We start from the raw sequence: 25682 nt of genomic DNA, 5'->3' as shown, positions 1-25682 counted from the left end.
GAGGCCTTTAGCCCAGCAGTGGGAATTTACAGGCTGTCGTTGTTGTTGTATATAAACCATGTTCGTATGCCTATATAAGTGTGTGTGTATATATGAATGTCGGGCTTTGTACCGGTATCGGCCCAGTGGTTAGAACGCGTGCATCTTAACCGATGATTGCGGGTTCAAAACCCAGGCAAGCACCGCTAATTCATGTGCTTTATTTATCTTTATAATTCGTCTCGTGCTCAGCGGTAAAGGAAAACATCGTGAGGAAACCTCCATGTGACAAATTTCATAGAAATTCTGCCATATGTGCATTCCACCAACCCGCATTGGAACAGCGTGGTGGAATATGTTCCAAACCTTCTCCTTAAAGGGAGAGGCGGCCTTTAGCCCAGCAGTGGGAATTTACAGGGTGTCGTTGTTGTTGTATATAAACCATGTTCGTATGTCTATGTAAGTGTGTGTGTATATGAATGTCGGGCTTTGTACCGGTATCGCCTGCAGTTGAGGTGTGCGAGCGCGGCGAGGTGTCGCAGTAGCGTGTGTCGCGGGGGCGCCGGCGCCCGCTTTTCGGGCGGCAGGTCGATACAGAAGGCGCTCCCGCGACCGTCGCCCAGGAACGTCGCGACATAATTCTCCATGCGTAGGAGTAGCAACAACACATCTTCTAAATCAGCTTCGCTGTAATACAAATATTACTTCTTATTTCTCTCTCTGCCACTCTGAGGTCCCGGGTTCGATTCCCGGCCGAGTCGATGTAGATTACCATTAGTTTTCTATGTTGTCTTGGGTCTGGGTGTTTGTGGTACCGTCGTTACTTCTGATTTCCATAACACAAGTGCTTCTGCTACTTACATTGGGATCAGAGTAATGTATGTGATGTTGTCTCATATTTTTTTTTTTTTTTATTATTTTTATTTTTTTTATAATTTTGGTTCTGTCTTGAGCGGGATAGCGGGAGGTTTATTTGCGGCTCACCTCGCCGAGTATAGGAATTGTGCGAAGTGTATATTGGAAACGCAGCCCTCGCGATCCTCGCTGTCGGTGTAGAGGTCGGTCTCGCGGTAGTACATGTATAGGAAGTCGTTGAGCTGCTTTGCGATGACGGCGCATCGGTCCTTGTCGCACATTTTCGCCGGCGGACCCTGAAGTTTAAACGGCAATTGAGTAGCTATATATATATAAATTTGAATGAGGAAGCATCGTTTGTTTATGTTACTTAGCAAATTGAGCTTAATCGATAAATGAGTCTGTTTAGGTGTCTGTATAGTGTACGCGTGAGTCGAGATGGCCCAGTGGTTAGAACGCGTGCATCTTAACCGATGATTGCGGGTTCAAAACCCAGGCAAGCACCGCTAATTCATGTGCTTTATTTATCTTTATAATTCGTCTCGTGCTCAGCGGTGAAGGAAAACATCGTGAGGAAACCTGCATGTGACAAATTTCATTGATATTCTGCCACATGTGTATTTCACCAACCCGCATTGGAACAGCGTGGTGGAATATGTTCCAAACCTTCTCCTCAAAGGGAGAGGAGGCCTTTAGCCCAGCAGTGGGAATTTACAGATTGTTGTTGTTGTTGTTTTGTCGTATAGTGTACGCATGCGTGCAGAGCTATCCCGGTAGGCGTGTGCGCATCGTGTGCGCATGCGCGTCACCTTTACATTGTAAGGCATGCGCAGCGAGGCGGAGGCGCGGCGCAGGAAGCGCAGCACGAGCGCGGCGTGCTGCACGCCCAGCTCGTTGCTCGGCGACGAGATGCGCTTCAGCACGTGCGTCAGGTACAGGCCGAAGGCGCGACGGACCTCGCCGGTGCTGTGGGCACGCGGCGTACGGTGAGCGCGGGGCGCGGGGGGGGGGGGGGGGGGGGGTCAAATTGTCGCGGGGACCAAAAAAACTTTGTTGGTTAAGCAATTTTTATTGAAAAAAAAAAAAAAAAAATTATAAAATAATTTTATAAAAATTATTGTAATTAAAAAAAAAAAATAATCATCGTGAGGTGAGGTCGTTGACGGTATCTGGTCATGAACGATATGATTACGTATCAATACATAATGTATGTATGTATATCGACAATTTAAAGCTAATATTAATGAGTTGGCATCTTTAAATTAAGAACGGATAAAGCAAGGGGGAGTGGTCGGGCGGGGCGGGCGGGGGGTGGGTGTCGGTCACGCACGTGAGTCGCAGGCCGTCGGCGAGCTGCTGCTTGACGAGGTGCTTGGCGCGGCGCGCGTCGGCGGCGGGCGGCGGCGGCTGCGCGTCCAGCTGCACGGCCGGAGCCGCGCCCGCGATGCACGCCGCCTCGTAGCGCTGCAGCCTAAGCCGACAAGTCACAGGTGATTACTCGAATTGAATATATGTGCATGTAATTTAACTCTGTAATAAGTTAAACCGATTAATTTTTTTTTGTGTATGAGTCGGTTGCTGGATGTTTTAAATTAAAATTGATTTATGAAAAAAAAGACCTGAACGGAGTGAGGAAATTATGTATGTATGTATTACTAAATGAGTACATACATACATATACATACATACATAAATTTATTGACACAGATCTTTTATTCGAAGTAGAGTGCGGCCAGTTAGCAGTTCTGAGTGGGAATCTGTGGTGGTAGCGAGTGGCACCTCTGAGGCGTGTCGGTGAGGCTGGTGGCGACGGTGGCGTGCTGGAAGTGCGGCAGCACGTGCGAGTGCACCAGCAGGTTGTAGTTGTGCTGCACCACCGTGTACGGCGCGTTGTTGTTCAGCGACGTGGAGCACACGGGCACGCCCGTCACCGGGTCTGGGGTGGTATTTTGTTATCATTAAACACCCAGAATTAGCAAGATAAATAATATAGTAGACAACAAGAGGAATCTTTTTTTTTTTTTATGGTTATAGGCTGGCGGACGAGCATATGGGCCACCTGATGGTAAGTGGTCACCATCACCCATAGACAATGACGCTGTAAGAAATATTAACTATTCCTTACATCGTCAATGTGCCACCAACCTTGGGAACTAAGATGTTACGTCCCTTGTGCCTGTAGTTACACTGGCTCACTCACCCTTCAGACCGGAACACAACAATACTGAGTACTGTTATTTGGCGGTAGAATAACTGATGAGTGGGTGGTACCTACCCAGACGGGCTTGCACAAAGCCCTACCACCAATCTACAACCACTAAGCTGAACTATGAACCAATTATTACTTTATAGTCAATCCCAAAAATAAAAACGTGTCTGTTACGACTGGACTCTGTGTCTGGACGACCCGCTCACCGAGGTACTGCGCGTACTTCTGCCACGAGTTCTGGCTGGGGAAGATGCGCACGAAGCCGCCGCGGCGCGCGTACTGCGCCCGCACGGCGCGCACCAGACGCAGCTCGTCGCCCGTCAGCGCGCCGCCCGCCACGCCCGCCGCCCCCGCCGCCGCACTCCCCGCGCCCGCCGCGCCCGCCTTGCCGCGCACGCACGTGTTCTCCGCCGAGTGCACGCGGCGGCACTGGAACGATTCACGAGGATAATCAGTACTCGTACTCCACAAAACATTCACAATCTCTATTTACTTTAATGAAGTCATTTTTGGTTGTCATGGAAGCTTCATTTTTAAGAGTATCCCCGATATCAGTACAAGGGTGAAGGGACACAAGCTTAGCGAGAGAAACGAAATAACAATTATTATTAGATAATGAACACTAACGTAATATTTACAGTACCTAGTTTTAGTTCATATTTATACATATTTAAGCATTTAATTTTGTTAATTCTTATGTTAACTAATAGATATTGAATGGCAACTCGTAGGGATTTTTTTTTAACTATGTAATGTCAAATGCCTTTATAAAATAATTTCATGGACACAGACAGCAGATTCAAGATCCCTAATACACACACACACACACACACATACAGAGAGAGAGAGAGAGACACGCGCACGCGTTCTACCTTTAACTATTATATATATGTATTTTTGTAATTCTTAGCTTGTTTCATCTTATAACTATGAATTAAAGTATGAGTGTGTTAAGGAAGAGCGACCTCTTCTGGCACGGGAGCTCACGGCACTCAAAAGAGGAAGTCAACCTTTGAGATGATATTATTATTATTATTATTTTAATAGTACTAAATATAACAAGAGCAACTCACAGCTCCTATTCTCATCCTGAGCGAGTTGCTCTGCGGTGATGCCTCGTTCTTGCACATGGGCACGGCCGGCAGCCCTACCAGCGTCAGCGTGTCAGCGAGCAGCGCCGACTTGACCCGCGCGTCCAGGGGACTCTCGCAGGCCAGGCTGTGGATGACGTCACTGTGACGTAGTTGTACGACACAACTTAGATGTCGCATCGGCAAAATTCGTAAAACCGATCACATCCGAATCGAGTACGCTATCCCAAATTATCAATATTTATTTCTCATGCGAATATGACCTTTGCACAAACGTAATACCTTGTAATATCATACGACCTAATATATTCGTCAATTTGACGCGTCGATTTACATGCACTTGCTTTCTCTGACGCGTGAATTTTTAGCGACGAATAGCGTCGAATAGCGCGATAGGGAGCTATTTCTATTGGTTGTATAAATCGGCAGTAATCGGTTTTAATTTCATTCCATTGCATTTTCCGAAGCTACATCTAATTTGTGTCCTACTATACTTACTTACGAGCGTTAGCTTGTAGATAGCTTATTATAATTACCTAGGCGACAGGTTGATTTCCAGTAACCAAGGCTTCAGCATGTCATCTATGAGTATGTCATATCCAAATAATTCTGTGGAGATCGAGACGGTGATATATATTTAATAGAACATTCGGCCTTACACATTACTTTGAACTTAACTATATGGTATACATTAAAACAAGTTTGCTATAATCAGTTCCTTACACACACACACAATTACACATTTGCTTAGCTATGGTCTAGACTTAGAATAAATTGCAAATAAGCACTTGGGACAATTCCTTTTGGTTCTTTATATATAATTTTATTTATTTATTTTAAGTTGCGTATGTACAATTTATATCTACTTTGATTAATTTATTAGAACATTTGAACTCTAATTCAACTTTAACACTACATAAAGCTTTACGTGGAAGAGACTATTTAAGGGATAAGCACGCATTTTATAATTTATTACATATCTGTTGTAAACTTCCGGCGAGGTTTATGTGGAGATATTTTATAAAAGATAAAATATAGTATTTGTTTTTCCGCCAATATTTTTTTTTCGCTGGGTTATTTCAGACAAAGGTATTTGGAGAACGTATATAGATTTGAACGGTAGTTTTATAGATAAGATAAAACATTACTTATCGCGGGTATAAAAATGGTCCAAAATAACTTCTTGGACCATGGACTTCCACATTAGAAGACCGCCGCTCATTAATGTTGGCGATATTGTTACAAAGCTGGTACTCACCGAAGCAGTTGAAATGACTGGGGACGAATACCCTCGCAGCGGCTGTGATGGTTTGAGCGGAGGAAAGAATGGACTTCACCACCAGGTCTTCGATGGCAGCCATCAGTGCAGCTGTGTTCCGGCCTTGCTTGCGGAGGTGACGGAGCAAAGCCGATAGGGTCCACTTGTGGCCGATGTTACCAGCATTGGGGTCGTCGCACCTACACAGATGATTTTGATTATTGTCGTCACATCGTCACACCACATATATAGGCACTTACAGGATGTTATTTTCCATTTGGTCCACTAAAAGGTATATGGATGCTATGCAGTCAAGACGGCGCATTGATAAGGAATCTTGAGCAATATTCAAACTAACTTCTAACTCTGGCAAAATTTCTGAATTTTTAAGCGCTTTTGTGATGAAGGAAAACACCAAGAGGGAACTTCGTGATTGTAAGACAAAAATCTTCCAATAAATACAACGAAAATTAATGGAGAAGTTTTAAGTTCCAAGACATCTTATAAAAAATAGGGGAAGTATTACCCCAGTACTGCACAGTTACAGACTATTAAGATGCGGTGGCGTAAATAGGGCGGTGCCACCGGTGCCTTGTCATACGACTTAGACTTTCGGGGACGCAAGAATAGATAGACTGAGCAGGACTATTGTTTTTTCGTTTTGCTCTTGTTAAGATTCCGCTGAGCCCCTAATACTCGATTCCAATACAAACGTATTATATTACATGCTAGTATCATTAAAAACATACATCGCGCTCATTTATATGCGCGTATCTGTGTTTAGTGTTTATCGTTAATGGGCAACATATTTGCAGTAGTGAACCTGCGTTTAAGTTTTAGTGAGTGAGACAGTAAAACAGGCAAAGGGTCTGCTTAAATAGGGCGCATAGAAGCTCGCACAGGGCGCAGAGAAGGCTATTTACGGCACAGTTAAGATGGACTATTTCTAAAAAATGAAAATATCTTTATCCTTACTTGATGTAATCCGTGTGGTATTTGTTGATGCTGTAGTTGCAGAGGTGCATGCAAGGATTCCAGAGGTTCTTGTTCGTCTTGTCATACTTCACCGTGGCGAACCGCACGAGTCCCTCCTCGTAGAGATAGATCAGCAGAGGATCTATCGACGTAACGCACACATACAGGCGGAGGTCGCACTTGTGTCCTCCAATGAGGAGAGGTTTGTCGATATACTTCGCCACTACGACGTTCTCGCCCTTCGGTATTTGTTCAGGCTATAAGAATTTTGGCATATTAATATAAAATGTATGTATGTATTGATATTTCAAGTTAGTTTAGGCAATTTTATGAAAAGTGTTTTGCAAAGTATGTAAATCTATTTGTCCTGCCCCAGAAAGCCTTATAGGCTGTATTGCATTGCAAGGAAGGTAATCACTAATCAGACTATATCATAGCAATAGAAAGTGTACTCTTAATAAAGCACACACTTGATCTTTTCATCAAAATACATCCTGATGATGGCCAATTAAACTCAACTATCAACTTCGACCCCAAAAACAAACCTGATCAAATTCCATTATTTGTTTTCTGAGTGAGAAACTTACCGTATTCACGATGTATATACCCCGACCTCGACTGGAAGCAGCCGGTTTGACGATCCAGGGCCCCTTCGTCCTGTAGTGCGTCGTGCACAGCTCCTTGTACTCGACAGGCATCAGGAACGTGGTCGGTATGAAGTCGAAGTGCTTCAGGCCGCGGAAGTATTGCATCTTCTCTATATTCTTGAACAGTTTGTCCTTGCGTGTTAATTCGTAAGACCTGTGAAAGATGTTTGTCTGAAAAATAAGTACTGAAATGGTATTAACCCATTTGTTATTGTGAACAGCGAAGACTTTTATCTAAGTGATGCCTAGTTAGTCAAAACTACCTATCATATTCTTTCGAATGTTAGTCGTGCTTAATAAACCAGCTTTTAAACTACGTTTATCTTTAAGGCCTTAAGCAGTACTTAAACACTGTTTTTAGCCAAAGTCGCAAAGCGATTGTTGATTTCGATTAAAAAGGCCAAATTTATTGTATTCATCTTCTATTTGTTTTATGACGTGATGGGATAATATTTAATTGTGTAATTTATACGAGAGCAAATCGTAATCACTTGTCGAATGCACTTTGTCTATTGTCAAAGTTGTTCTAGTATGTGCAACGTTTTTTTTAAAAGGGGCAGTATTGATAATTTGAAGAGTTTTAAGCAGCAATGGACCTCTTTTATGCAAATAATTTTGACCAATGTTGTGATATATCTTTTAAAAGCATGATTATTTTAAATATAATTATGGAGCGAACTGAGAAAAGGTCATCCCCTTCATTGTTCCCAAATTTTATGAAATTTGGTGGTGCTGCTGAAGCTAGATGGATGAATTCCATGAAACGCACTACTTAATAATAATTGCTACTGACACCTTTTAAAATGTATCTTAATGTTAATCTCATTTTTAGGAATGTGTACCACGTTTTTTTTATGGTAAATTTCACTTTATCGACAAACTATTGATTACGGCTAACATCCTCTAGCTTCAGTGACACCATTCTAACAGTTCTTGGAACCCTTTTTCAATAGATTTTAGTGGACCATTTTTTGAGCTCCATTTTTCCTGTCACTACTCAGCCTACACTCCATAATTATAATTTAATTTCGCCAAAAGAGAAAAATCCAGACAAGAGGTTAAAATAAAATACCAAAAGGCATACCTTTAAATTTTACTTAACATATTTTTCACAGAAAAAAAATATAAGCTAACCAAGCCGATAATTTATTGCTCTAAATACTAAATGACAATAAATCTATAAAAATAATCTGTAATAAATTTTGATACCACGGGTAATTTTACCTCGGATAGTGGTTGACCTTTTGTAGTGGAGAGAGGGACTTCAATACGTCCAATGGAATGAGCTGATTGGACCAGAGCAACAGCCACTTAGACGAGTCTGAATGAACTTGAATCAAACCGTGCGCATCTAATAAGGCTTGCACCAGGTTCGTCCTAACCCGAATGAAAATTGCCTCAATAGTATATGACGGTAGATATGATACAACCATTAATGCCAGAAAAGTCTACAAGATTTAAATGTATTATGAAAGAATACGGAACTAAAACCCACCAATTTAGATCAGTGTAGTGGAATAAGCTTCAAATTTTCTCCACTGAAGTGTCCAGTAATGGGACATTTAAAGTAATTAAAAAAAACGTCCCAAAGCTCAAAGCTTGATTCAGGATTTTTCCAAAATTTTGGGATACTACCAAAACTTACCTAGGGAAATGGTTGACTCGTTGATAAGGCGTGAGAGATCGCAACACGTCGGGCTTTGGATGCAATCCAGCCCACATGAGGTTAAAATCCTTTGCATCCTGCGAGGCTTCTTGAAGGCCGTGTGCTTGTAGGAGACGGTGCAATAACTTGGTCTCGGTGTTGACTAGCTTGTAGGTGATTTTTAGAACGCGAGCTGGCATGTTACAACTTTCTAGTACCTTAACGAGAAAAAACCAACGATTACGAAAGTTTAAAAAGCTGGGAAAATAATTCACTAATAAATTATTGATTATAAAACGTAATTGACCTTGACGCTATCTACGTCTTTAACTAGCATATGTTCGGAGTCGTCACTTTCTAACGTCGGCGATAAAGTCCTTTGTACGTGAGAATTCTTCCTTTTGTTCTTGCCTTTACTCTTTTTCCCTTTTTTTTCTTCTTTTACCTCTGAAAATAAGTCTTCCGTTCAAACTCATTTCATTTTTACAATAAATTTCGACCATTTTTTGATAATTGTTACGAAATTCAATAAAACCATAGCCTTACCTTTGGTTGGCGGTGGTTCCTCTGGTGGTTTGATGTTGGCAGTTGTGTTTTCGATGTTGAGATTCTTCTTCAGCGTTATCTTGCTCAGATCATTGAGGACGTCTTCGATGTCTCTCTTGTGTTCAGTCGGCTCGTGTCCTTGCTCTTCGATGGACATCGTTTCAGGCATCTCGGCCTCACTAACGTGCCTAACAACATAAGCTTGCCCTGTAAATTTATTGCTATTCCCGAACGTTTCCATCACATCGTGCATTATATTTTTTGGCCTAACACTGAATGAATGCGGTTCTGCAACTAATCTTTTCGCCATGTTCTTCGCTTTGTTTAATAATATCGTGGTCCCTGTATTGTTACCGACGGTTTTCGTCGTTGATTCCATAGAGGGCGTTCGTGATGCGAGGACGCAGGATCGGAATACGAGTACAGCGACCTTGGATCCAATCGGTCCACCTGATACCCAATCTGATACTGAGCCCTCATTTTCTTTCTCTTTGCTGTCATTTGTTTCGTCGTCATTTTTTCTCATACTGTCCTTGTCTTGCTCTGGTTGAAGGCCCGATGTAGACGGAATGGTTGTTTCTGTTGATACATGTGGACTGAAAAAGAAAAAGAAACAGTTTTTTTTATTATCTGTTTTCTAAGGTCAAATCATGACTTAAGCCGTGTCTTGTGAAGCTTATGATCGAAATTATTTGTCTATAACAATGAAATTAAAACATGTTTAACGTGTCGCTTTAATTGATAAATTAATTTCAACTAAAGTAAGATAAAACGCTATTCATTTAAATCCTTTATTCTTACAGAAATAGCTTTAAAATACTGACTGAAGCAAAAACATCAGTTGACAAGCGCGGTTGAAATGATCAATATTTATAAAGTATGACATTAATGGTCATGTCTAGAGCCTCGTGTGTACTAGTTATTATGAAAAAAAAAATATCGTTTTAAATGGTTTCCTAGCATGCATTTCAATGTGACAATTTTAATCAACTAATTCCATTAAACAACACAATGGAACAATTATAAAAAGCCAAGCGTCATTCGAGCAATTATTTAAAGCGTTAAACCTTGGATATATCGATTTGAATGACTATCAAATGTATTGAAATTGAATGAATAATGAAATTAGTTATGTGACAATATGAAATTAATTTTGAATATTTACTGTAACAACTCGACCTTCGATCAAATGAGGCTGTGTTAGGTAATCTCGAAAACTAGCCAGGAGACTAATAGGTATGAGAAATTGTAGTCCACAAAAATGTAATTTCAAGGCACTTTAAACAGTGGACTTTATTTATTATGACATACTTAGGTAGATAGTTAAATATGACGTCAGATTTTAGGTGATCAGCACTGCCCATAGACAATGGCGCTGTAAGAAATATTAACCAATCCTTACATCGCCTATGCGCCACCAACATTGGGAACTAAGATGTTACATCCCTTCTTTTGTAACTTTAGTTACATGTCTTTCTCATACTTTAAGCCGGTACACAAAAATACACGAGTGCTTAAGTTATCATAATTCCCAGGTTTTCAATTGTATATTTTAAAACATATGGTTTATTGTATTTATTTATGCACAGGATACACTTTTATCCACTTTTGTATCGGTAACTTGTGAAAAGATCTCAATTTTCCATTAAGCAAATAGTAATACTTTGTATATCTGTATTTCCGTTGTGAAAAGTTATCGAGACATGAGATTACCATATTATACCATATTAGTTCCGACGAATGGCCTACGAGTGTATAACCCTATCATCAACATCGAAGCCAAATTTTATTTAACATTCAGCCGATCTGGATTGAGTAAAGATCACCTATCAACCGAAAGTAACTCTAACAATTAACAGTCACATTTCAACCAAAACTATTTTAATTAATAATATTAGCAAGATTTTGTCCAGAGATTTATATTTCAAATTAGTTGTAGTTGACAAAACGCGACCATTTGGCACATGCGGTCACCGGTCGTTCAATAGACGATTGTGAACTTATAAGGCGCTGCGCGATGAATTCCATAACTGTGTGAAGTGCCCTTATAAAGCACGAAGTTATTTATTTCGCTTTAAACATTTATTTTAAATGTCGTCAAAGGATGGAGTACGTTCTTAAATCCGTTGTATTATTTTTAATAAGACATCGGATTACTTTTTTGTTTGGGGTATGCTTTCCTTTTAGACCTATTTAAATTTATGGCCTATCACCCCCAAGGATGTAAAAATATAAGTTTAATATTAATTTTTTAAAAAACCCCTAAAACATACAATTTAAGGTATTTTTTGTTGACATTTAACATATACTTATATATACTTCTATAACATATAATTGTTTTGCCAAATGCTTGAAAATAAGTTCGCATTAAAATTAAACACGTAATATATGTAATGTACTTCGTGTCGAGACGAGAGTGCTTAATTTCTGTTTTACATACGTGAACACTAACTGTATATTGCAGATTTTTTTTATATGAAGAATGAACAATCTGATCATAATCACCACCGCTCCTAAGCATTGGCGTTGTAAGAAATACTATCTATTCCCAAAAACAATAAACTGGGAAACTAAGATGCCAAGATATACCCATTATACATTTAGTTACGAAGGAACGCATTTAAAAAGTTATACCAACTTTTATAGCCATCGATCAAACGACAAAGTATAGTAATCTTACACAGATATAACAACAACAACTTCTACACAAATATATATATTTCAATACACAATCTGATCAACGACACAGTGCAAAGATTTGTGGTCTCTCTGGGCCATAGACGACTACAAATATAAACGTTTTCATTAAGATTACGTACTTAAAAGTTTAATAGCGACGTTAAGACTAAAATATGTTAATATTACGAAAGTACCGTAGCTTTGAATAAAATTTTAAACAATGCCATAAATGTCCTAAGAGTAGTGTCTGCTTGTGATGTTTAATTCAGTGTCGGCATTTCGTTAGTTTTATGGTGAACGCTGATTCATATGAGTCTCTTCCTGTACTTTAATGAAGAATTCACTTTTAAAACACTAAGGCACATAAATTTAATGTAGCAATATTGTCTATTTTTCTTTTCCGTATGACAGTTATTTCTAAAAAGTTTTTTTTTTAGTTATTTGGTAGTAGTAAAACCCGTAAATGAGTCATCTGATGAGAAGTCGTCACTATCGCCTATAGACATTTACTCCATAAGATATTATCTATCCCATACATCGTCAATGTACCATCGACTTTGGGAACTAAGATGTTATGTCCCTGTACACCGGCTCACTCAACATTTAAACTAAAATACAACAATACTAAATATATAAATATTGCCGTTAATCGGCAGATCATCTGGTGGTATGTACGTTGTTTGTTACCTTTTCTACCTACATTTTATTATTACTAACATGTTTGGTTAAAAATATAAAATAACAAATATCGGTAATCATATAATTTTAAAAGACATTTGCTTATTATGCAAAAGGACGGTCAAGTTGCAAATGCTTAATTGTTTTACATATTTAATTTTAGTTTACAGATCGTATTCAGTTTTGTTAGGAAAAACACCGCAGAACACTGTACGATGTCAGAATGTATAGCATCATATCCTGTAGTATAAACGAGAAACCGCAGCTTGTGTGGGCACTTTTAAGATTGACATAATCTTAAAATATTGGATGGATGAACGAGAACGGCTGCATCGATCCGAATGAAATTTGGCACAGAGATAGATCCGTCTGGAATCAAACTTTTGCATCCCTTTCTATCAGCTGCACACGAATCTCCAACCCTTTACACGCGGTCATTGTCCTCGTTTTGGGAAGATCCTTCATCAGACTGGATTAAGATAAGCTACTTGGATCACGTGTACAGTCCTGTCTGGGCGTTTTTTATTCGACATCGCAGTGCTTAAATTAAATATGAGGAACGGTGAACGTTTTTATAGCAAGAGTCATACCTACTACACGAACACTTTTTGCTAAAGAACAGTTAGTAGTTTTTGCTTACAATTAATATTTTTTATAACGAATTTAAACTTGTAGATAATTATTCCAAGTAGACCGGAACTGATTGTTGGTTAAGAGTTTAAATTTTAGCTGATTTTAAGCGGTTTGAATTTGTCAATGGATATATAAAATTGCTAAGGCATAATTATTGGGTAGATACCTTTACAATTGGCAAATGCTAATTACATCTTGGATTGAAGATGAAATGTCATATAGACATCAATTAGTAACAACCTAAATTTAATTTCAATTAGATAAAATGAATAGCAGAAGTTAAAAGAATGAAGCGAATTCATTATTTATATATCCTGCCTAGAAATCAATACTTTTTCCACCTTTTTTTTTTAAATTGATATAACCTTTTTATCGTAGTAATGTGCTTTATTATCACCTAGCTGTGCCCGCGATTTCATGCGCGTTTGAATATAACAAACAAAATATTGTTTTGTCAAGTCAAAAATAACTGTGCAATCTTATTACTTAATGATATTGGCCCCACTCTTACTCGCAAGTGAGAGCTGGGCATGATTAAAGGAAAGAGGAGTAGATATTTATCCGATTCATTTAAAAAATAATCATAAGAAACTACTTATAAAACCAAATCCGTACATCGACATACGCCGTGTGCTTTTCACAACTAAGTGAATAATCTTTAACATATATTAAGTACTTATATGATAGACCAGAATAGAACGCGTTGGTTTTCTTATGAAAGATTTAACAGCTGTAATAAAATTATACTGAAATGAGTTTATTGAGATAACCGGCGTACTTCCTGTACGTTCTTCGTCAATTTGGTTTTGAATTCGTTGTATTTATTTATAATCTTCTACATCATATTTAGTGTTAAGAGTGAGTATGAGTGTAGAGAGAGAGAGAGCTAGAGGCAGACCTTGGAAGATATGAACGTAGTGTGTGAGTAGGTATATGATAGACATGAATGTGTGTGGATGAACTCTCAGATTAGGGAACGATGAAACATAGAGAGAATGGAAGGAAAAGAAGACACGCTACGCCGACCCCAAGAATAGGACACGAGTAGGGAACAAAAGAAGAAAACAGATTTAGTGTATACCCTTATAACCCTTCAATACAAACTATACTTTTAATATGTCCCAGCTACCCGACTTTTACCTTGAGAAAACCCGTAAAAAAATGATTTTTGGATTTTATTTTGGTATTGGAAAATTGAAATTCTTAGTTTAAAACATCTGAACGTATAGATGGCGAGAGGCAACTCCGTTTTATAGAGAGATTCGAGTATAATAACGGAGAGTATTAACAGATAGCCAACAAGGAGCCTATATATTGGGATACCTAAAATTGCACAAATGTGTACAGCACAGATACACCCTATCCCCTCACACACATAAACTGATTACATGACAATTAGATACCAACGAAGTAATTGAAGACCCAGAACCATTTACGTGCCACTCTTTGATAAAGTATCACTACTGAGAATTTTTATTAAGAAAAACCCAGTAACTTTGAATAACTATATTTATATACGAACGATCAACTCAATCTTCTATAATGATAGATAATTATATATATGTATATCTTATGGTTCTAATTATGATCACGTGATTACATCGCGTCAACATGGCGTTTATTTATTTTAACTTGTAGTAAATGCAAAAGTATACTGCGATTATTATCGATAACGTATTGATCTCTTCTCTAAATATTTGTAATTAGACTCTCTTGTTTTATTTACATGTGGATACATGTAACATGACCTCATTTGAGTTACATTGATGCCTTTTCTTCGCGACAGTATTAAGCAGAAAATATCTACACTTCTTTTCCAAAAAGTTCTATCAATTCAAAGAAATAAATATGCGAAGTAACATTTCAATTTGTTATTGTTATTTATATTACTATTAACTATCAGGTTTTTTTTATTTACCTTGAAATTTATAGCAACAATACTAAAGGTACCTTCAATTTAGTTTTGTAATATCTTTTTATATATTTTAAATATTCGTAATACCCAAATATTGATACCTGTCATTAAATATATCGTTTGATAAATCAGTCCGGGGCGAGGCGTTATGCTATACGGACCTTTGACAATTATTTAAGTTTAAATACCGGACGAAGGGGTGAGGGGATGTGAAGTTTCAGCACAATTATGGGTACCGCCCAATTGTCCAAAATCAACGAGACACATTTAGCCAATGACTAACACGTTTGCTAATCTACATATACCCTACATTTAACATCTTATATTTAAAATGTATTTCGAATAACCCAATTTCATTATAATCTAAATGATCCAGATGTTAAAAAAGAACCACGTCGATAAAGATAAACAGCACAGATAGAGTCAGTCAGTTTCGGGATTACGGCAAATTAATGGTAAGTACTCGTGTCAAGCGCTAAGCTCTGGTAATCTTGGCATTGAGCACCAATGACTAAGTTTATCCATTTATAGGTTGCCTATTACTGGATATTTTTCAATAGTTTTTATACTGTTTGATAAGTTCATATTGTTTACATACTAAATAAACTTTTAACTTATTTAAGGAAGGCAGTTTATGCCATAGACTAGAGAAGAAACGGAAAGGAAATTCAACGAGATGAGTGTTTTCGTCAATTTTTTATTTCAAACGGTCAGAAGGTAGATCACCTTCATTTCAAAGGCGTTGTCATCTGAAAAGTCATTGGTCCAAATTGTTTACGTACACCTACAGAATATAATCATCCTCCTGCCCTTATCCCAATTTACTCGGGGTCAGCGCAGCATGTATTCTTCTTCCATTCTTCCCTATCTGACGTCATCCCACAAGTAGCATTCTCTGCAGCCATATCATCTTTCACACATACAGAAGAATTTATTAACATTCAATTACAATTATACATATATTTCGCTATTTTTCTTTACTTTTACTGAAACAGCATATATCTTTGTATAGTCAGAGTAAGAAAACCTTCGTCACTTTTCAAATTCAATCCTTTATTAAGTCTTAAGCTCTTAGAACCTTTTGAATCCAAACATCAAATAATTGCGACGCAATATGTCATTATCAATCGGTAAAGATTTAATCGCTCACACTGAGCACACGAAAATAGATCTTAAGGTGACGAACCTTTTTTACCCCAAATGTACCACGGCGGTCAAAATTTTATCCTCCTTTAAATTTTCCAAACATTCTATCGAATTAAAGAGAAAACTCGTTAAACCGATTCCCGTTAACTCATTATTTTTGTTTTCGATCGCGATAATCCGCTAAAAGCGTGTGCCACATTCGGCGCCCGCGAGTTTATTTACGAAACTGACCATGTGTTCAATATTAAACTAACCTGCTTTCGTTATCAATAAGGTTGTAACACATATATGGCAATGCTCGTTCTTCGCCTTCATTATTTATGTTATTTGTTATGTTCGTCGGTGCAATTAACAGAAACAATTTAAGTAGTACAGTAAAACAGTTACATTTTAAATTTACTTTTATATATAAAATATATAACAAGATATTGGAATGAAGTTATTTTACACTCACAGCTTTTAGTTCACATTCACACACACAGAGATCGTCACGTGAGAATGATTTTTTTTCGATGTATTTCAAAAACATTTTCATTCTGCATTATAAACAATACCGCACGGCAATAAGAGTGCAGAAAAACTAAAGACCTCCAAAAACAAACAACGACAGCTGTAAATTTCCCACAGCTGGGCAGTGGGAAATTTACAACTCAGGTCTCTTCTCCCTTTGCGGAGAAGGTTCGGAAAATATTCCACTACGCTGTTCTAATACGGGTTGATTGAATACACATGTGGTAGAATTTCTATGAAATTAGACACATGCCAGTTTCCTCACGATATTTTCCTTCACCGCCGAGTTCGAGATGAATTATAAACACAAATTAAGCACATTAATATTCAATAGTTCTTTCCCAGCTTTGAACCCGCAATCATTGTTTAAGATGCACGCGTTCTAACCTCTCGGCCGTCTCGGCTCTTGAGTCAAGTCCTGAATGTATATTTCACGTATTCATTATAATTACTCAACATAACATAACTATTGTTGGTAAATCTATAAATAAACATTAGCATGATGTGATATTGCACATGCTATATACAAAGCACTTGTACATGTTTTCCACAATAAAAGAATGGTGTATCGTAAATTAATAGCTATGAATATATGTCGCGGCGTTACCTGCGATACCTTATTAAAAAAAGCTTAATAAAAATTTCGCATATTATATTCGTTTTGGCTGTAAGTTGATATCTATCAACTTACAAATGGCCATTTCCTGATGTTATTACCTAATAGCACGAGGAAATTGCCATTTAAATCTGTGGAATAATGCAAAGCAAAGTTTATGAATCATCTAAGAGCATTAAGCATGCTACTTAGAATACTTCAACCACGAGTGGAATAAAGAAAAATAAACAAACTTTACTTTGAATTGGCGCGATCATGATCAGTTTTTATGATTTAGTGTAGGGTCGCGAAAATGTTGTCTCATAATAAAGGCAAAGTTTAAATCGGATATTTGAAAGTAAAGTCAATGTTTGGACTTGCATCAAAATATTGAATGATATTGATTAATACTAATAACTGCTTATAGCGAACAACGTATTAGAGACCTAAGCATTGGAATATGTAAATATAAGGTACGATTTTCGTTTACCTTACCTTCGTTACCTTTGATTGGTAAAGAGTCTAGTTATGATTGTTAGCATTTGGTTAGACCATAAGGGGACTTTCAAATGCCTTATGTTGTTAAATTTGGCTTATTACATTTTGAAAAATACCGATGTGAAGTAAATATAAATTAATAAACGCTTAGATTTTATAACTTTACGATTCGATGACACAATTCACGTTATAAATCAGACAAGAAACTTTTTGATATTCGACACGAACACTCGTAAAACCAAATACGTCGTGGGAGGATGTCAAAAGTTGGACGAACTTCGACCATAATGTGGGTAGATTTCGAAATTAAACTGACTTTTCGTTATAAATTTGTGTGACAGTTAAAACACATATGAACACCTATTTTATTGGTGGTAGGACTCTGGCAAGCCCGTCTGGGTAGGTACCACCCACTCACCAGTTATTCTACCGCCAAATACTCAGTATTGTTGTGTTCCGGTTTGAAGGGTGAGTGAGCCAGTGTAACTACAGGCACAAGGGACATAACATCTTAGTTCCCAAGGTTGGTGGCACATTGACGATGTAAGGAATAGTTAATATTTCTTACAGCGTCATTGTCTATGGGCGATGGTGACCACTTACCATCAGGTGGCTCATATGCTCGTCCGCCAACCTATTCCATAAAAAAAAAACCTTACTTTATACATCTACTAGTTTTCGCTCACATCTTCGCTCACTTTTCAGGGGATGGTTGTCATGTCGTGTTGGCAAAAAAGTAGCTCATATCATTCCTTGGAATTTAAATTTGCTTCAAACCAAATTTCATCAAATTCGGTTCCTTGATTTGGTAGTGAAAGAGCGACAGACCGATACAGATTTACTTTCACATTTATAATATTAAGTATATAAGTATCTTCACGTTAAATTATCGAGGTACATTAGTGTTGAGTGACATTCGTGCTTACGAGACATCTTAGTATGCGTGGGACGATTAACATAAGGTAAAGGCAGCAAAAGTAATACCTAAATTAGATTAACCTTTACCTTCGTTTTACGTGTAGTTTAACGTGGAAACTTTTCACAGTTTTTACTCATTTTTTAATACAAAACTTATTTGTGAACATTTTATCTATTATTATTTCGATATTTGTCGATACATTTTTTTTAAATATAGGTAAATACTTTTTAACGTATCCGCCAATATATACTAGCTATCTAGGCTATGGCTGGAATTTAAATCGTTCATGATCTACCAAAATCATTTGGAAATACACATACATTGGAGCACAATAATTTCAATTATTTGTTATATAAATATATGTTTATTGAATTGTTTCGTATAATTACCGATTGTCAATATTCATAATTAAGTATATATTTCAATAAATATTTTTTTATGTATTTCTGATAACTATCATTGAGCTGAGCATAATGAATGGTAACTTTAAACAGCAATCCTGAATGCATCTGTACCGAAACAATGGATTTATTTTATTTTTTCTGTACCAAAACAATGGATTTTTATTATTTTTCAATTATCAGAATGAGTACTATTGTTATTGGATATAGATTACAAATAGCGATGATATTTATTTATATAATATTTACTAATATACAGGGTTATTGGTAATTAGACTTACATCCGCTAGGAAGTGATAGGGATGACTAAAAAACGTAATATCTCAAAAATGGTTCACTTTTGGATCATGCATATGGGGGTTAAAATTATTGCAAATAGTCTCCTAGCGAATGTACGTCGAATTACCAATAACCCTGTATATGAGTTAACTACCTGGTTCTTAGTGTCTAACTTGTAGGAGTGGAGTTCCTGAATATTCCTTGATTTGAAATATAATGATTCCATGAGAAGTCGATTTGCTGTCATGAAGAAGACGGAACGCAACTATATATATATAGGTGTATTACTAGATTAATATTTTCTGTAAACCTACTAATTCCATAAAAATACGATAGAAACGAATGTGTAGAAGCGTATAGATAATAAATATAATGTTTGGTAAAACATTTTTTTATCTAAAGGATTATCAGACGGACAAATGGACTACTGGGCGATAAGCGTACTTACGTCACTTCGGACACTCGGCTACTTGCCACCGAGCCACTGGATCCTATGCCCAATCCTATGCCCTACAATATTCCTGAGTTATGATTATGAATTACATTTAAATACTATCACTTTCTTTTTTTAAATAAAATTATGAGAAAACATCACATACATTACTCTGATCCCAATGTAAGTAGCTAAAGCACTTGTGTTATGGAAAATCAGAAGTACCACAAACACCCAGACCCAAGACAACATAGAAAACTTATGATAATCTACATTGACTCGGCCGGGAATCGAACCCGGGAACTCGGAATGGCGTAACCATGAAAACCGGTGTACACACCATCGGATAACGGAGGTCGACGTCCTTTATGAAAGATACACCCAAGTCTGTTCAGACATTTTAAAACTATATATATATAAAACATACACAGGACTTTAAGGATTACTCTCCTTTTTTAAATCAATTCCTTGTCTATAGTCTAGAATAGCACATAGACTAAATTCACCCTCACACGTGGACGAAACCTCGGGTTGAAATCACTAAGTGCACATATCCAAGAGTATAACATGTCACGCCCTGCCTTCGATTTCCGGTCATGCAAATTACACGAAACAAAGTCATGAGTTATTTCTGTTTTACTCCGTGAGCTTACACTCGGGACACAACATATAGAATTGCAAGAAAGCACGATAGCCGTGTACGACATACATCATAGTTATTAATAGAAGTCAATGAATGAAAACTTGAAATTGACTTGACATATTAACTTGTTATTATAATTAAGCACTTGCTGTCGTAATTATGATTTACATTATATTAGATTTCTCTTTTTTTATGTCGTAAATAAACAAAAAATATTTTATATATGGTCGAATCGAATTTAAAACAAAGTAAGGGCTCTCTCAAAACCATTGTTTTTTTACTCCAAATTACTATTTCGATTCCGATATATTTGAATCCTTCTCCTTAAAGGAAGAGGAGGCCTTAGTCCAGTAGTGGGAAATTTACAGCCTGTTGGTGTTGATGGTGTTCCGGTTTGAACGGTGAGTCAGTGTAACTAACTGCAGGGATCATTATAATAACATCTTAGTTCCCAATTTTCGTGTGGATATAGGAAATTATTGGTATATCTAAATGTACTTATGTCTATGGTAACATGGGTAGTTACTCACAATCCGGTGTTCAAATTGCCAGCCCCCCTAAATATATGACATAAAAAAAGCTCCAAAACTTCTTAAAATCTACTTTCATAAAGTTCGGTAAAAGGATATAATTAATATACAATAAGCGGATAAATAACATATGTATCGATTGGTAAAGTAATATAGTGACATAAATTAATGTTATGTGAGTAGTTTTATTACATTTCAGAAGTGGGATCGCCCATAGTGTCTGTTTATTTAATATATGAAATAATACAAGACAATTTCGATAAGCAATCAGCTGACTCCAGAGCGAGCTAACAGTGCGGTATCCCAGACGACGTGCGTGTCATAGTATTGATTAGACACATCGCCACGTGTGTAGGGTCCGACCCTCACCCGCTGCGGACATATTAATGAGCTTACTACGAAAGGTTTACTGTGAGAATAGAAAATGTGACAAAATAACCTTCGCCCTTCGAGTTCAATTTTAAAACCTTCACAAATAATTCCTTTCCTATGCAAATTCGATTATCCGATTGCCACAGTTATAACACAACAAACAACAACAACAACAGCCTGTAAATTTCCCACTGCTGAGTTAAGGCCTCCTCTACTTTGAAGAGAAAGTTTGGAACATATTCCACCACGCTGCGGGTTGGTGGAATACACATGTGGCAGAATTTCTATGAAATTAGATACATGCAAGTTTCCTCACGATGTTTTACTTCAACGTCGAGCACGAGATGAATTATAAACACAAATTAAGCACATGAATATTCAGCGGTGCTTGCCTGGGTTTGAACCCGCAATCATCGATTAAAATGCATGCGTTCTAACCACTGGGCCATCTCAGCTCATTTCAGTAGCGGTCCTCTTCGAATTCGCACGGGTGCAATGATATGACATCACAGTAGAAACTTCTAAAATTATCAATGTTTCTTTACTAAATTGTCCACGTTTTATATATTAAAACATTCTTCTTGAATCAATCTAATAAGCTGCATCAAAATTCGTTGCGTAGTTTTAAAGGTTTCGGTTTTTCTCACTGGTCGAGAGCTTGAATAATCTATGATATTTACTATGGATTTGATTATAAACGGCGTTTTTAATCTCGACGAAACTCTTTGAAACTTTTGAAATAGTGTTGTATTATTATAAAGACAAATTAATCAAGAATAGACTTTGATTGGTTATTGTATTACAGTATGTAGCATCTATATAAAAAAAAAATGTTATTTCACCCAGACGAATTCGGTCTGACTGTCTGTTGTTTTACAGTAAGACCGATGAGCCGAATGTCGTGAAACTTGGTAGGAAGCAGGCTTATCCTAGACTTTTTTTTTTGTAGAATTATGAGAACTATAACTGAACTGTTGATGTTATGAATATATATTTTCTTGAGTTACATTACACACACACACATAAACATATATTATTACATAAGCAAAAGTTTCAACCTGACGTACTTAAAAATAATAGAAAGATAGAGATATAAATATATTTACTACTAATTTAGGGCATTTAGTTTTATTTACACGCGATCACTCATGATTCACTGCTACCCGCGCCCGCCCCTCTCGTGTACAAGTCCTGAGGCGATAGTGGCGTGCCAAATTCACACTGAACGCAAGTTCCGATAATAGTGCAAGTCTGCTTAGCGACCGTACAAGGCGTTACAAGCCGCACAATCACGCACCGCACAGAATACGAACAACAGAATCATGGGATTGCATTGAATGATTCATTTTATGAGATCTTAGTTGAATAATCTCAACACTTATACATCGTGCAAATATATAACATTCATCATTCATTCTATTAGGAACTGTGATCGTACATTTTGTAAATTAAAGCACAGTGAAAACTATGTCGACACGTCGTTCTTTCATAACCAAACCACTATATATAACAAAAGTAATGAAATGTAGTATAAAACTCGCTTTAACTTCAAGACAATACATAGTCGTGGTTGACAATTATTTATATATATAATATAATACACTATTCCAACCCATCTTATGATGGGAAAAGCCAAATAAACAAACATTTGACGGCAAATTGTCGCGAAATTATTGGTCGAGAGCTCGATTAATCTATGATATTCACTATGGATTTGCGAAAAACCTTTATGGGAAGTTTGGCAGACAAATTAAAACGGATATAAATAATTAAGCGTAGTAGCATTTTATTATATATCGCATCAAATATGAATCTTTCAAACTTCGATTGAAATATGCTGTAGTGTGTCTATGTTTCATCGAACAATAATATTAACCCCATGAATGCACACACCCCTTATGCGTTCATGTGTATTTAATTTGAGAGATGGAGTATCTATGGAATTTCTTGCAAACTAAAACTCCTTTATATAATATAAAAGCATTACACTTACTTAGCTGAGATGGCCCAGTGGTTAGAACGCGTGCATCTTAACCGATGATTGCGGGTTATGCGCTTAATTTGTGTTTATAATTCATCTCGTGCGCGGTGAAGGAAAACATCGTGAGAAAACCTGCATGTGTCTAATTTCATCGAAATTCTGCCACATGTACATTGCACCAACCCGCATTGGAACAGCGTAGTGGAATATGTTCCAAACCCTCTCCTCAACGGAAGAGGAGGCATTATCTCAGCAGTGGGAAATTTACAGGCTGTTACTTTATGCACTACTGATTTTTTACTTTTTATATTTACTTATTGATAGTCAAATTAAACACTACAACCGGTTCGGAAAAGGAAACACCCTGACCTGAGAAGAACCGGCGAAAGAAACTCAATTGCGTTAGTCCAATTGAATCATCTAACAACGATTAATAAACAGCTAAAAATAATCTACTATAAACAATATTTGATTTAATTGATTTCATTAACACAATTATTTTTACTTATTGTAATGTCTTTAAAGTTCAATTTCGTCACGACAGTACACACGAATTACAACCGATAAGTAATGTTGTTGTGATTGCACGAAACATTATCATAATCGTTTAAATGTATTCTGCAACGAACGATATTTAAATTTCATTTCTGGCAACACTGACATTTCAAAATATTGGGCTACAATATTTTAAAAATGTATCAAAACGTACAAGACAGCAGAATTTGGTTGACATTTGATTATTTAACAATGTATTTTAGGAATTAAATGGCACATTCCGAATGAATATATCAATTTACGGATTAAACGTTTCAAACTATTTGCAAATTCAAATTATCGTTAAAAAAAGAAATCTTAACATACGTTTGATTTATCAAAACTTAAATGAAAAGTACCACTGGTTTGTTGTATAATTTCTAATAAGTAAAACTGCTTGAAGAGGAATGATTACTTTTCCAGTTTCTAATCTATATTTTGTTTGACGTCTATGTTTTTGGACAGACCACATCCTTTTTTTTAGCTGGAAATGGTGGAGCTATTGGTGACTCACTGGTGCCCTGGATCCCGAGTTTACCCAGGTACACAGACGTACAGTACAGCGGTACCCTCTCCTTCTCTTGGCTCTGCGGTATCGGACCGACCACGTGCAAGATCAACCATGTAATTGTTCATAATTATTATTTATCGCTAAAATAAATAATAATTTTATAAATCCCTGTTGATATAACGTAATAAATACGATAGTAACTCTGTTTGTGACTTCAGGCTTAAACCACTGTAGCGATTTAGATAAAATTTGGTATGGATATAGATTGAGGCAAGTACATAGACTACTTTCTTCAGATCACTCCTGAATAAATAAAATTAGTCACGTCGCTTTATGTGCTAAAGCTAAAATTTTATAAATTTCGCGCCGGTAAAGCCACATGACCAGCGATTACACTATAAACAATTTAATTATTTTTATCTCTTGGTCAGGATTATCTCGTAACCTTGTTACAAGTTTTAAGAGATTAATTTGTCTCGACTTCAAATTGAATTTCCGGTTTCAAAATTCAAGGAACAAATCGTTTTGCTTACTGAGTCTGAAATCGTCTACGAGGCGTTAAAAAACGTGTTTATATACTCATATTAAAAAAGGGTTAGTAACATGTCCGTATGTTGCTTCTTCATGGTCAAACCCCTGAATCGAATTCGATGAGATTTAGACGACGCAAGTCAAGAAGACCTGACGACTTACTATTTAAACGCGAGCAATCGGCGCCAGGCGCCAACTAGTAAGCTATAAAACATCGTTAATGTGTCTTATAGAACGATATCGATTAAGACTAAAATAATATATAAATCGTATTATTCACTAAAGAGTACTTTTTGGAAAGAGACGCCTGGAGTTAGGCTCGGGTTCCATCATAGGATACTAATCACTGTAAATAACAGCATTGTAAATTTGTTTATGTGAAAAGAGCAACTATGCGAGTTTCTTGCCGTTTTTTCTCACTAGAAGCTGCTTTCCGAAACGGTGGTAGTATTGTATTGGTAGTATTTAATAATTGACGATTCAAAAACGCTTCATTGTAAAGTTTACTTGTATAAATTTGATTTGATTACAAATCATCGCAGCGCAAAACGATCGATAACTGATGCACAATAACGATTCGTTCTCGAGTCGATTGCTTTCATTCAGTTACTGAGTCATATTAATAAGACATGATTGAGTTCATGATGAGCTCCAAATAATGTCCTACCATGACATTCGTGACAGAATGC

At 37.0% G+C, this 25682-nt stretch overlaps 1 protein-coding gene across 4 annotated transcripts in view; it reads right to left on the bottom strand.

The window, feature by feature from the left end:
* The window catches only part of LOC124538183 (tubulin polyglutamylase TTLL5), a 39002-nt gene that overhangs the window by 2375 nt on the left and 10945 nt on the right, over positions 1-25682 (bottom strand). For 3 of the 4 annotated variants that reach the window (XM_047115145.1, XM_047115148.1, XM_047115147.1), the window contains 14 exons: positions 9206-9801; positions 8967-9106; positions 8660-8877; positions 6955-7168; positions 6368-6624; positions 5393-5592; positions 4671-4743; positions 4117-4261; positions 3250-3472; positions 2614-2770; positions 2165-2305; positions 1644-1800; positions 964-1130; positions 475-666 (listed from right to left, as the gene is read on the bottom strand). In XM_047115145.1, the coding sequence (XP_046971101.1) occupies positions 475-666; positions 964-1130; positions 1644-1800; positions 2165-2305; positions 2614-2770; positions 3250-3472; positions 4117-4261; positions 4671-4743; positions 5393-5592; positions 6368-6624; positions 6955-7168; positions 8660-8877; positions 8967-9106; positions 9206-9801 (2880 nt within the window). The remainder of the gene's footprint in view (positions 1-474; positions 667-963; positions 1131-1643; positions 1801-2164; positions 2306-2613; positions 2771-3249; positions 3473-4116; positions 4262-4670; positions 4744-5392; positions 5593-6367; positions 6625-6954; positions 7169-8659; positions 8878-8966; positions 9107-9205; positions 9802-25682) is intronic. The other variant, XM_047115146.1, reaches the window with a different exon arrangement.

The sequence above is a fragment of the Vanessa cardui genome, chromosome 20 (genome assembly GCF_905220365.1).
Source record: "Vanessa cardui chromosome 20, ilVanCard2.1, whole genome shotgun sequence".
Lineage (NCBI taxonomy): Eukaryota > Metazoa > Arthropoda > Insecta > Lepidoptera > Nymphalidae > Vanessa > Vanessa cardui.
The sequence above is the reverse complement of the archived record's forward strand: the minus strand, read 5'-3'. Positions and strand labels throughout refer to the sequence as shown.